The sequence below is a fragment of the Tinamus guttatus genome, unplaced genomic scaffold (assembly GCF_059628265.1).
Source record: "Tinamus guttatus ecotype Peru unplaced genomic scaffold, ASM5962826v1 Tinamus_guttatus_pri_ptg000120l, whole genome shotgun sequence".
NCBI classification, from domain to species: Eukaryota; Metazoa; Chordata; class Aves; order Tinamiformes; family Tinamidae; genus Tinamus; species Tinamus guttatus.
Genome location: NW_028288654.1, coordinates 261,635 through 275,492, shown reverse-complemented (window position 1 = coordinate 275,492; position 13,858 = coordinate 261,635). Strand labels below are relative to the sequence as shown.

General features: G+C 43.1%; 1 protein-coding gene across 1 annotated transcript in view; it reads right to left on the bottom strand.

Moving 5' to 3' along the window:
- The window catches only part of LOC104580040 (neuroendocrine convertase 1), a 33,967-nt gene that overhangs the window by 12,149 nt on the left and 7,960 nt on the right, over nt 1-13,858 (bottom strand). The window contains exon 6 of the mRNA XM_088521389.1: nt 3,701-3,789. Coding sequence (XP_088377515.1) covers nt 3,701-3,789 — 89 coding nt within the window. The remainder of the gene's footprint in view (nt 1-3,700; nt 3,790-13,858) is intronic.

Here is a 13,858-nt window from a genome sequence, read left to right as displayed (position 1 = left end):
CAGTTATAAAGTCCATGTGAAACAGTACACTTACCCTTTATTTGCAGAGCTTGGCACTCTCTATGAATATTAAAAACAAACTTGTAAAATCTTGGTTGCACCTTATTTACTTCTTTTTGCAGAGAGGCAAGAAGATATGTTATATACTGTTCCTACTTTTTCTCATTGCATTGAGAGTTCTTTTTTGACTTTTTTCCTCTTTGTTAAATTTGTAACGAACTTCTTTCCTCAAATTGCTAATAAGTGACTGAAATTAAACAGGTTTTATCAACATTTCTTTGACCTTTAAGATTTGTAGGAGTTTTAGCTCAGAGGCAGCTCAGAATGTTCTGCCTTAAACACTTGATCCTTGCAGTCTTTAAACATTTGCTGTCTTTGTGATGCTATTTCACTAGCTTTTCAGTCTTCACCACAAAAGATTCTCACTGCTGTTTTCCTACTTCATTTTTCCTACCATGAGCAATCCAGAGATGCTCATGGTATCTAGCTGTTAACATTTTATTAGCAACTGCGTGAGCTAACCTTCTTCAGAGAAAGCCTGATCTTAGAGATACTTAAAATCCAGTGGCAAACAGCAGCTCATCTGCACTGCATCTTTAGCTCTACAAATCTCTGGATCTGCGCTAGGATTGCTACCACTGTCCACTGCTGGATGGGGATAGTCTGGCAAGATTCCCAACGTGACATGGATCTCCAGCGACAGCAACAGCATAACAGAATCCTGACAGAGTAGTCAGGATTCAGCTTGGGTATTCCAGCAACAAAAATACCCGCATTCCCTTGATCTCGGCAAGTTAGTACTACAGCAGCTGCACCATTGCAGGCAGTTGGTGAATCATGAACACCCCTTTTCTAGCATAGAAGTTCATGGAGATTTTTCCAAAGCAAAACAGGCAAAATGGGAGTGTTCTATACAAAAGAAAAAACCCAAAAGCCCCTTTGCTGCACATCTCAGTCACTCATGCTTTTTTATACTATAAAGGTGGGGGGAGGAAAAAAGCCTGTAAATATAATTCTTTGCCCAAATGGCTAGTCTTTAAAACTCCTAATGTCTCTGAGAGAAAGCTGTGTTTTATTATTTCATATTAATTAGTGCCAAAATGAGACATAAAGGAGTTAACCAGCTCAGCCACTGTCATTCCACTGTTGGTGGTAAAGCTGGAAATAGCATCAAGGTGTGTCTTGTACTTCAGATGCTAAAAAACAACATTTAACTCTGGCTAGGCTTAAACTCAAACCATTTACTCATTTTTTTGCTCAGAATCATGAGATTCTCTCATATCAGTGTGCTGTGAGCAAAGATCTGTCTATGTGGAAATTACTGCAAGCTCTGGGTGCTCAATTATAACAAATAATGAGATATTGGGAATGCAGAGACTAGTATACAGATATTTCCCAAACAAGACAAAGCCAACCACGCAGATAAATAACGCAATAAGGATGAAAAGAACAACACGGACAACACACTGGTGAACACAGCTCAAGAAAAAAAAAAAGCTGTCTTAGCAAAAATCCTGCTCATTTAAGTCAATTCAGAGGTTTGATGATACAGTGATATTTCCCTAAGCAGAGTCCAATTATTTGCTCCTGCACACTGTTTCCCATTCTTCCACATGCTTATTCCCATCATCAGTGCCACAAATTGAAAACCAGGTAAAGCCCAACACAGTTTCAGACAGATGCATCTGCCTGGCAGAAAGGCTATATTTAGCAACACGCCACTGTGCTGGAACTCTCAGCCCAATCCTTTGTAAAATGGAGCTTCTTAATCATTTGATTTCCATGGCAGCACCAGAGAAATATTGTAGCACAGTGTTATGGTTAGATATGTGTAAATATATATGCTCTGCTTTACTACAAAGACCATCGAAATGCACACATTTCTGAACTCTGTACAAAGTAACAAGTAAATATTAACTGAGACTGAATGGTATCACTTTTAAAACTGACATTAAGAAGTATTTTTTTTCACGCAGTGCACAGAAAACCCCATGGGACACATGGCCATAAGGTATTGAAGAGACTAAGCAAATAAAACATTTCAGAAAACTGCCAGACATTAACATGACTAATGAGAACACTCAGGATTATTAAAGTTATTACTTTTAAGGAAAACAAAAAATATAAATGGAAAGTTTTACCTCTCAAGGCAAAGTTAAACCAAACTCCAATGGTGAAGATTACAGAACAGGCCACTCCAAATGTCAGGGTTTCTTTATCTAAAGCAGCTATTGCTGCCTGTCAGAGAGAAGATATTGGCCACAGACTGCTGGATCTATTCAGTATGGCAACTGCTACAAGCAAACAATCACTTAAAGTAGTCAGCGTGAACTAATGTCAAATAGAACTGCATAACACATCCTTTCATGGATTTAAAATATGCCTGTGAAGAAACATAAAGCCTCTATAGCTTTGAACATCAAAAAAAAGCCTTCCAGTGCTTAGCCAGTCCAAATTTATCTGAATCCTTTGAAGACTTCCCCAATCTCTCACTGTTCTTCCCCTGCGCTTTTGATACATCCTTATCTCTTATCAGGTTGGTCATATGTACCCTCGTATAATTTCTTTCAGCTTCTTCATTCTCTCTCTTCCTCTGCCCTTAAGCAGCTTTCTGGACTGCTGGATTGCATTTCCTCCCATTAGCTCCCTTTCCTAGACAAATCAGCTGGCAGAGATTTGTAGTTTGCATTTGCAGATGAAAACAGGGCACATGCAAATAACTGTGGAAGAACCTTCTCTGTAGATGCAAGTGCCTTAAAATACGGGCACAGTTGTAGTTCAAGTATCTTTGCAGCTTCGTCCATTTTGCCCTGCTTTGAAAATTTGGTGTCTTTGCCTTATGAGTGAGATATTTTATTTAAACAGAGTATGACAGAGCAATGCATTATAGCAAAGGCAGACTGCAAAGTTGACATCAATGACAGCTCAGTAGAGTCAATGGGAACCTAGAAATATATAAGACTGAAATGGTGGGAACAGCAGTTATGGTTGCCAGTTGCCATTCATTATCCGTTGTTTAGGAGGAAAAAAGGAAGTAATGGAAAAACTAGGATTTTACAAGTTTCTCTTCCTTGAGCTAAATAAGCATTTGCAACAGATACTTTGAGTGTGTCTATTTCATGAACCTATAATAGATTAAACTTTCAATTACTGCTTTAAAATATCGCAATTATCGATTGAGAAGTAAGAAGACTTTACCTATTTTCAAAATTAACTTACGGTTATAGCAGAGAAGTAAGCTGTTGAAACAAATGCCACAATAGTATGAATACTTTGACCGACATGACCTTCCAAATCTAATTGTGTAGGTGAAAATGGTATGCTGCAAAGCATGGGTATAAATGTGGATACGCTTGCTTTTACTCACTCGGTCTGTTTTCTTCTCCCATGCCACCTCCTTCCAGCAGAAGCAGCTAAAAGAAGTGAGCTTACTGTTCATTAAAAGATAAAGTCTCATCTCTGGGCACAATCTATACCCAAGATATAAACTAAATTCCAGAGAATATGCTGGCACTTCAGAAATTGCGTCATATAGATGTAACACTGTGATCAGAGGATTTTATAATCTAATACTGGGAGCGACATTTCCTGAGAAGGACAAACCATCAGTATATCAGATTAATGGTGACTGAGAACACCTGGCACTTTCCAGAATCTGTCTGGTATCTATTCACACCAGACATTATTTTTGCTTTCTTACCTCCAACTTTTGAATTGTAGGCTATTCCAACCCCACATTTTTTATTGTTGGCTTGCATGGCAATTTCTCCTGCACACCGTGTCCCATGCCTGAATAAATGCAGTAAGAATAAACAACATATGATAAACCACATACTTCTCCATAATGCACACAAAGATGATCTTCCTGATTTAGCAGATGTCTTCCTTTACCTGAATGTAATGCAACTATTGACTAATTTTTGAATTATGCATACCTGATTCAAAAATACTTGTTTCCTTTAGGCCTCAATCGACATAAATGTACCCATTTAATCATCAAGAGGTCATCACAATGAGGTGACAAATACCCAATCCAAACCACATTGCAGTCCACAGACCAACTGGCTATCAGTACTTTACCAGCACACAAAAATAAAGTAACATTATGAGGCTAAGAACTGCTAAATCCCTTCAGAAAGAAATGTGAACAAGTCACTTTTAATCACATATTCAGATATTCTAATTCCTGCATTTACTTTGGATTTCACACAGCCTTTAAAATACCTTCACCGTTGCTAATTTTTCTTGTGACCAAGTATTTCCTATGCAATTTTTTCTTGTCATAGGGGATTCTTGCTCCTCAATACATAAAACCTTCATATAAATGTAATTGTAAGAGAGTAGTATTATTTAATACTACAGATTGTTATTCAGTGAAGTGTTTGAATGCTTCTGGGCTGAATTCCATTTACTTATTAATAAAGATTAGAGATAATGAGATAATACACGTAGATTTAAGAGATAATGTCACAGGAACCAAAGAATAATGGCCTCCCACTCTTAAATAATGCTATAACAAAATAGAAATGTCATTCCCTAAATGTTCCAGTCATGGTACATTCATCCTTTTGACTGACTGCTTTATTTCCACACAATTTCTGATTTATGTTGTGGACACTATTACATTGTCTAACAGACAATAGTTTCTTACTGCATCTTTACTGAATAGAGGCATCCTAAATGGTTTAGTAAATGGGCTTTTTCTGCACATCAGTTTTTAAAGAGGTCCGTCCTCTTTCTAATGGACAAAATTGCTCCCTGAACTACCATGGGTGAGCTTAGGTGTGACGGCTTCATCATGATGTTCCACTGAGTTCCAGGGAATGGCTCTAAAGAGAGTATGGGAAAAAATTCCTCGCTCCTTCCAAGACACATAATTACACTAAGTGAATGGCCTTTTTGTCCACACTCAAGTCTTCCAAAACTTCCTGTGGAAGAAGTGTTTGTGGAAGAATTGTTTGAAAGCAGGAACTGAGAGGAAAACTAGGGCCTAATACAGCTCTGGTATTACAGAGGCCTGCTTGGGGTGCTACACAGTTGCCACTTCCAGAATGGTTGGTATGCACAGACTCTGCTCCTCTACGGTTCCCTGGGCAACGCAATCTGCCCTCCTCGCAGCTGCAAAAGGGAGTAACGGAGGATGGAGCGGGGTGAAGGCTCCGCGGCCAAACTCTGTTGCACTCCCTGTGCTGGGCTGCTGATAAGCCGCACAGTGGCTGTCTAATGGGAGATATACGATAACATGTCCGGTGCTGAGCCAGCAAAGGTGGCAAATGATGAACTTTGCTTGAACTTTGCTCATTATAATGTGAAAACCATACTTCCATCCCAAAAGTTACCCGCCTCCGAGGTACGACCACCCCTCACTGAGCATGCGCTCTAGATTTTCGGTGGACTGTACCTTTAAATGAAAGCGAGAAACTTTTTCACCAATCAATAACAATATTAAGTATGACTCTAGTCACTCAAGCTCCACCTGAATGTAAAGAAAAGTATAAAAGGTGAACTAAGGATGAAAGTCTGGAGGGAAGAAACCATCGTAACTCCTGGGTCAGTCGACAGGCTGATCCCCCTTCCCTCCCCTCGCGCTGGGACGCTGCCTGAAGAGACTAAGAAGTGAGAGGGAAGAAACCATCGTAACTCCTGGGTCAGTCGACAGGCTGATCCCCCTTCCCTCCCCTCGCGCTGGGACGCTGCCTGAGGAGACTCGAGACTGAGAGCCCTCTCCCATCTTCTGGGGTGAGTGATGATTGCACATTTGTACATCAGAGCTAGCAAAAAATCCCACGCTCTAGTAGAGAATTTCCTGTACTGACATCCGAAACCTGCTTTGTAAATGTTGCATTTGAATAAATCATACTGTTTGTGAACTCGACTACTTGTTTGGGGGGAGGTGATCGGACCTACAGTTGACAGACTGTTCGTGAATCCGATACTGCCAGAGTCGAGCTTATAGTTGGTGACACTATTTGGGAACTCGATTCGCTCTTAGGAAGGCGATCGGACCTACGGTCCACGGACTGTTCGTGAATCCGATACTGCCAGGGTCGAGCTTATAGTGGATCACGCTATTTGGGAACTCGATTCGCTCCTAGGAAGGCGATCGGACCTACGGTCCACGGACTGTTCGTGAATCCGATACTGCCAGGGTCGAGCTTATAGTGGATCACGCTATTTGGGAACTCGATTCGCTCCTAGGAAGGCGATCGGACCTACAGTCCACAGACTGTTTGTGAATCCGATACTTTTTTTTGATATCTCCTTCCCCCCCACCACCACTACTACCACTGTGGCTTTCAAACTGCAACATTTTCAACACAAAATTGGCGTAGTCGGCAGGATGTCGATAAAGGAATTCCTACGGAGACAGAAATGTGGTCCCTCAGAAGGTGGGGAAGATTGGGCCAGAGATAATTGGTCAGATCCTGAAAAGGTTTTGCAAAGAATGGAGGAATGCCATGCTAAGTTTAAGGACGGCAGAGGCAAGGGTGTTATTTGTGCTATTCTGGGCGGTTGCTTAATTCAGGCGCAGAAGGACTATAAAATATTTCAGAAATTGAAATTAGATTATCAAAGTAAGAATTCAGAAATTCAACATTTGCAGTATGAATTAGAGAAGGAAAAGAGACGTACCCAGTTACTGGAGCAGCGAATTGAAACAATGCTGATGCAGGCACCCCGACCCCCTAATATGCGGCAAATCAGAAAGTTAATTACTAACACTGAGCCTGAGGACTGGGACGGGGACATATGGGGAGATCCAGATAAAGAGATACAAGAAGAATCCTCAGAATTAGTGGCTGTTCGGCCGCTGATAAAGACCGAAACATCTGAAGGTCCCCGAGGTCGGAATCCCCGCACCACAGTTCGGACTACTCCTTATTCAGGTTCAGAATTAGGAGAACTGCAGACTAAATTTTCAAGAAAGCCTGGGGAAACCGAAACTGAATACTTGTGGAGAGTTTCCCTTTCAGGTGGCGACAGAATATTGTTAGACAGAGAAGAATCTTTAGGCTTCTGGGGACCAGGAGTGTTTCTAGATGAGGGGTTCCCAGATGATAATCGATCTATTACTGCTCGAGTTGCTTACTGGGCAGGGGGAATAGACCCCAGAGAAAGAGACGAGCCACTAATAATCAAAGTTAGGGGGCTGTCTGGCTTATCAGAGGCAATGCAGAAAGCTGCTTGTATTCAGGCAATGTATGACCGAGGACGCTTTGATGTTCCGTTAATGGCTCCGGTAGACCCAGTCCACCTAAGGCCCCTTATTAAGGGTCTGCCTGACACAGCAAAGATATATATGCAAAATTTAAAGGAAAGGGTCATATGGGCTCAACAGCATAATGATCAGAACCTTCACGCCCCCCCTGCACACGTCCCTACTTGGGCAGAGCTGTTACATGACATGGTGAGTTATGGACGAGAGATGGCATGGTCAGACCCTGAGCCTCTATCAGAACAATCAGGGAGAGCTAGGAAGGTATTTCACACAAGAAAATTGGAGGGTCGACCATACCCAAAACATAAACTGGAACCCTTTCAGGGTCTGCCAGCATCAGTAAATCAAATTAACAGCACTCTGCGCAATGATTTATGGCGACAAGCATTAGCTTTAGGAGTGCCCCGCGCTATGCTGCAGGGGCAATCCACTAGCTGCATCAGAAAATTGGTTGAAATCCTGGAACACAGAGCAACTGAATCTCCTCCTCCAAGCAGACAAGACAAGAACTCCCCCTCTCCCCCCGCCTCTGACAGAACAAACAATCCCTTTGCGCCTCTAAGTGAAGAGTTTAGGAGATCAAAAAAACTAAGCAATGCGGATTGGGATTCGGGCCGCCCAACCCGCATGATACATATTTTTCAATGGTGCAAAAACAAAGAACCCTATATATCAATTCCTGTTGGTCCAAAAAAACTTAGTCTAGAATTTTTGATTGATACTGGAGCACAGATTAGTGTTCTGAACAAGTTGCAAGCAGAATCATTAGGAATTAAACCCTCTCAAAAATTTATTGTGATTAGTGGAGTAACAGGTGCTAAAGAAAAATGCCCACTTGCTAGGACCCAATTATGGTTGCCTGGGGAAAAGAGGATGACAGCTGTGGATGTGGTACTAAGTTCACACCCTGGGAACATTCTAGGATACGATGTACTTAGAGGAAAACGATGGTACCTGCCTAATGGTAGTGTTTGGAATTTTGGAGGAAACGAGCAGGAAAGCCTAACGGTAGGAGTGCTGGAAGTAACCCATGCCCTGCCCCCATCTCATGTGACCAATGTTCCCCAGTACCCTTTGCCTGCAGCTGCAAAGAAGGGAATAACTGAAGTAATTGTGGACTTAGAAAAGCGAGGCATAATTGGCCGAACCCATTCTCCATATAACTCCCCGGTGTGGCCTGTCAAGAAGCCAGATGGCAAGTGGAGAATGACAATTGATTACCGAAAACTTAATCATAACACCGGCCCACTAACAGCGGCAGTCCCTAGCATAGCTGAGATTGTCATGGCTATACGATCAGCTGCACACCCCTGGATGGCCACCCTAGATATCAAAGATATGTTCTTTATGGTACCCTTAGAAGATAAAGATAAGCCACAGTTTGCATTTACATGGGATGGTGTACAATACACCTTTAATCGATTGCCACAGGGATATAAACACTCACCCACTATTGCATATAATGCGCTCGCAAAGCTTCTAGCCACAGTAAAGAACCCCCCTGAAATATGCATTTATCAATATATAGATGATATACTAATAGGTGGAAACAACAAAGAATGTGTACGAGAAACTGCTCAAACTGTTTGGCAACTATTAACAGACCATGACATGGAGGTACCACCATCCAAATGTCAAGGTCCAGCACAAGAAGTTAAATTCCTGGGGGCTTTGTGGGTATCAGGAGCTGTAGCTGTGCCCGACGATACATTAACAGAGATCGAAAAGGGACGCCTACCCCAAAACAAGAAGGAACTACAACAACTAATGGGAACACTAGGATATTGGAGGAAACATGTTCCTGGGTTCTCTGTAATTGCCCGTCCTCTGTATGATTTGCTGAGAAAGAACAAACCGTGGGATTGGACTCCGATCCATGCAGAAGCTGTTAAAACCCTAAAGGATGAATTAGTTATCAATCAGAGGTTAGGCCCCCTAAATCCAGTGGACCCTTTTCGGGCTGAATGGGGTTTCTCTGAACATGCCTCCTATTGCGGCATCTTTCAAAAAGGAGCTTCAGGTCCTTCGCGACCCCTGCTTTTCTCGTCTACCTCCTTTAAAGAGACAGAGCAGCGTTATTCTGAGTGGGAAAAGGGACTTCTCTCCTTAGTTCGTGCAGTGAAAGAGGCAGAAAAACTACGAACCTCACAGGATATCATCGTTCAGGGGCCTTTTCCATTGTTAAGCCCTATTCTTAAAGGCGCCCCCCCTCCTGAAGGTGTCGCACAGAAGGGAACGATCCGCAAATGGTATGCTTATCTAGAAGGAATAAGCCACTTGCTAGCACTAAAAGAAGGACCAACTAAGACCTCCAAATTACAACAGCCAGTAAGCTCAGACATTACAACATTATGTCTTCCTTATAAGCCTTCACCTATTAAGGTAGCTCCAGAATTCACTGTATCCTCTAAAAAGGATGGAGTGTGGTTTACTGATGCCTCTGCCCAAAGAACAAGCACGGGGTGGAATTATAAGGCAGCAGCCCTGGAAATAAGCTCAGGACGGTCAGTAACTGAGGAGGGTGACGGTAGCGCCCAGGTCGGGGAACTCCGAGCCCTGCTGTTAGCTGTGGAAAATGGAGCTGAGGTAATTTATACTGATTCCTATGCCACATTTAAGGGAGCAACAGAATGGATATGTCAATGGGAAGCAAATAATTGGGAGGTAAATCGTGTACCAGTGTGGAGGACAAGTGACTGGCAGAGACTTTTGGAAGTAAGCAGACACCGACCTTTAGAAATAGGATGGGTAAAGGCACATGCAAAAACTAGTGCACCCGCAACTAAGTGGAATGAGGAAGTCGATAGGTTAGCGCAAGTGCAAACAGTAGCTGCTGAAGGAGATGAGTGGCAAAGGCTAATCGAATGGTTGCATGTAAAAAGGGGACATTCGGGGAAATATGATCTATATCACGAATGTGTGGCACGGGGATGGCCTGTGTCAGTAGCATTAGTTAGTGAAATCATATCAGCTTGCCCTCAATGCCAACTCCGACTGAAAATGAATCATCCTAATCAAGCTCCCCCTCAGCACATTCAAAGAAACAAAGTCTTATGGAGCACCTGGCAAATCGATTATGTAGGACCATTAAGACCTGCTCGTGGTCGAAAATACATCCTGGTAGGCGTGGAAGTAGTATCCAGACTAACCATGGCCACGGCAGTAAGTGCAGCCACTGGTGAGAATACTGTGAAAATCCTGCAGGACTGGTTTAGTAGCCTCCCAGCACCAGAGTGTCTACAAAGTGATAATGGCAGTCACTTCACTGCTACTGTAGTGCAAGATTGGGCAAAACAAGAAGGAATAAAATGGGTGTTTCACACTCCCTATTATCCCCAAGCTAATGGTATAGTGGAAAGAGTCAATGGCATGATTAAGAAACATGCAAAAGTGTCACAGCCTAACTGGGATCTGCGGCTATCCCAAGCAGTCTACACAGTAAATAACAGATGGGGAACTTATGGAAGCCCCAAAATACAAGCTTTCTGTCCCACAGGACCACCTGCTCCCACCTTATCAGAGCCCTCAAAGTCACAAAAGCATACACCTATTCAAATGCAGGTGGGACAGCCCGTGATGGCAAAATTGCCCTCTATTGGGGTTGTTCCTTTAATTTTGGCTAAACCTCGAGGACTATGTGCCTGGGAAGCCACTGATGCTAGTGGGAAGACACACCGCATAAGCAGTCGGTGGATCATTCCCGACTTCTGACCAAATATAATTGCTTGTTTATGCTTGCAAAATCAATAACAATCCAATTTGTGCCGGTCAAGGCAGAGACCGAGCATTCTTCCTTTTGTTTTCCAGGATGTGAAAAACCCGGAATGCTGGACAATTGTACCTGGAACCAAGGACTCTCCTATCTTGAGTATCCATCAGGATTGTTAGTTTCATGCATAGTGTTGTTAATCAGATATTTGTAATAGGGTTATAGAGCTGTAGTTAGGATTAGCAAATATGATATTTCCAACTTGCGTTGGGAAGATATGCTTTGGCTTGGTATGTTTAGTGCACTGGAATCAAGGAGATACTCATAGTGACAACGCACAAACCTTATCCGCCCCTGACAGATAACTTAGCCCTAAACTTTAATAAAGGGGTTTGCAACTGCTCTCAATGAATCTATTATTACCGCTTGCTTGCCTCTACCCAAATCTGTAGTACCATTTGGCCCAGGATTTTCTTTTGGCTCAGTATCAAACCAGCCAGCATTGTGGTATTGCCAAAATGTGATAAATTGCTCCAATTGGGAACAACACGATTGGGTCAGACACTATTGGCCAGTTTACATTTCCCTAAAAATAGGCTGTCTGTGCCATAATCACAGCATAAAATATAAATCAGTAAGTGAAGACTTTGTGCCTCGTAATGATTGCCGTATAGCTTCTGGTGACGCTCCAGCTGGTTTGATCTGGGCCTGCAGTGATGGCAATATGTATACCTCCTTATGGGCTGGATTACCTGAACTCCACTTCCAACATTGTGCCCCATGTGGAGGAGAACTCCCCTCCGGCCCCACTGGATGGCTCGAGCAAAACGGGCAAAAATAGAACTGTCAGGACATGTAGAAGGGTGGCAGGACCCAGGAGCAGCCACCCGCATAGCCTGGGGAATGGAAGGATTTTTTGGATTTGGTCGTGCTACTGTGCAAACGCGATTATGGTTAAGTAAGCTAGCCTATCAAGTAGAAAAATTAGCTAATGCCACTGATACTAGTATACAGTTGCTCAATCAACAACTACAAGCCACATCAAAAATGACTCTTCAGAACCGGATGGCACTGGACTTGATGCTGTTACGCCAAAATGGACTTTGTGGCTACCTAAACCTCTCCAGTACCGACTGCTGCATTTATATCCCTAATGTTACACAGGACCTTGATATCCAATTAGAGAAGATACGACAGGTGGCGAAAGACACCCATGAACTCCGGGAATCAATGAACACTACCTGGCTGGCGAAGGTGTTTAGTTGGTTTGGCTTTGGTGTCACTCGTTGGATCCAAAGTTTGATAGAATATGTGGTGATGTTCATTGTGATGATAATTATCCTAAGTATAGCAATATCCTGTGTAAAATCTACTATAATGAAAGCTATTAACATAAAGATGATTCAGTTCACCGCTTATACCCCTTTACAGGTGGATGACCCTATTGATGTCCCAAGTACTAAGATTCTAATTTGAGACTAAATTTCAATATACAATGGTAACTGGAGTCACGGGGTGGATACAAAGTTTGTTATAAGCATTACTTACTATTGTAACTGCAATATTTTCTGTATATATATATATTCCTGTAGAACTAGACTCCCTGCCTTTCCTGTAACTTCCCACGTCTAATGTACCAATGTGCAATCACTCGCTTAACTGCATCAAGTTTAGGGCATGTAATATTAACACCTAAACAACTTCATGTGAAGCTTGAGTGACTATAGTCACGGGGTGGATAGTGTGGAAGAAGTGTTTGTGGAAGAATTGTTTGAAAGCAGGAACTGAGAGGAAAACTAGGGCCTAATACAGCTCTGGTATTACAGAGGCCTGCTTGGGGTGCTACACAGTTGCCACTTCCAGAATGGTTGGTATGCACAGACTCTGCTCCTCTACGGTTCCCTGGGCAACGCAATCTGCCCTCCTCGCAGCTGCAAAAGGGAGTAACGGAGGATGGAGCGGGGTGAAGGCTCCGCGGCCCAACTCTGTTGCACTCCCTGTGCTGGGCTGCTGATAAGCCGCACAGTGGCTGTCTAATGGGAGATATACGATAACATGTCCGGTGCTGAGCCAGCAAAGGTGGCAAATGATGAACTTTGCTTGAACTTTGCTCATTATAATGTGAAAACCATACTTCCATCCCAAAAGTTACCCGCCTCCGAGGTACGACCACCCCTCACTGAGCATGCGCTCTAGATTTTCGGTGGACTGTACCTTTAAATGAAAGCGAGAAACTTTTTCACCAATCAATAACAATATTAAGTATGACTCTAGTCACTCAAGCTCCACCTGAATGTAAAGAAAAGTATAAAAGGTGAACTAAGGATGAAAGTCTGGAGGGAAGAAACCATCGTAACTCCTGGGTCAGTCGACAGGCTGATCCCCCTTCCCTCCCCTCGCGCTGGGACGCTGCCTGAAGAGACTAAGAAGTGAGAGGGAAGAAACCATCGTAACTCCTGGGTCAGTCGACAGGCTGATCCCCCTTCCCTCCCCTCGCGCTGGGACGCTGCCTGAGGAGACTCGAGACTGAGAGCCCTCTCCCATCTTCTGGGGTGAGTGATGATTGCACATTTGTACATCAGAGCTAGCAAAAAATCCCACGCTCTAGTAGAGAATTTCCTGTACTGACATCCGAAACCTGCTTTGTAAATGTTGCATTTGAATAAATCATACTGTTTGTGAACTCGACTACTTGTTTGGGGGGAGGTGATCGGACCTACAGTTGACAGACTGTTCGTGAATCCGATACTGCCAGAGTCGAGCTTATAGTTGGTGACACTATTTGGGAACTCGATTCGCTCTTAGGAAGGCGATCGGACCTACGGTCCACGGACTGTTCGTGAATCCGATACTGCCAGGGTCGAGCTTATAGTGGATCACGCTATTTGGGAACTCGATTCGCTCCTAGGAAGGCGATCGGACCTACGGTC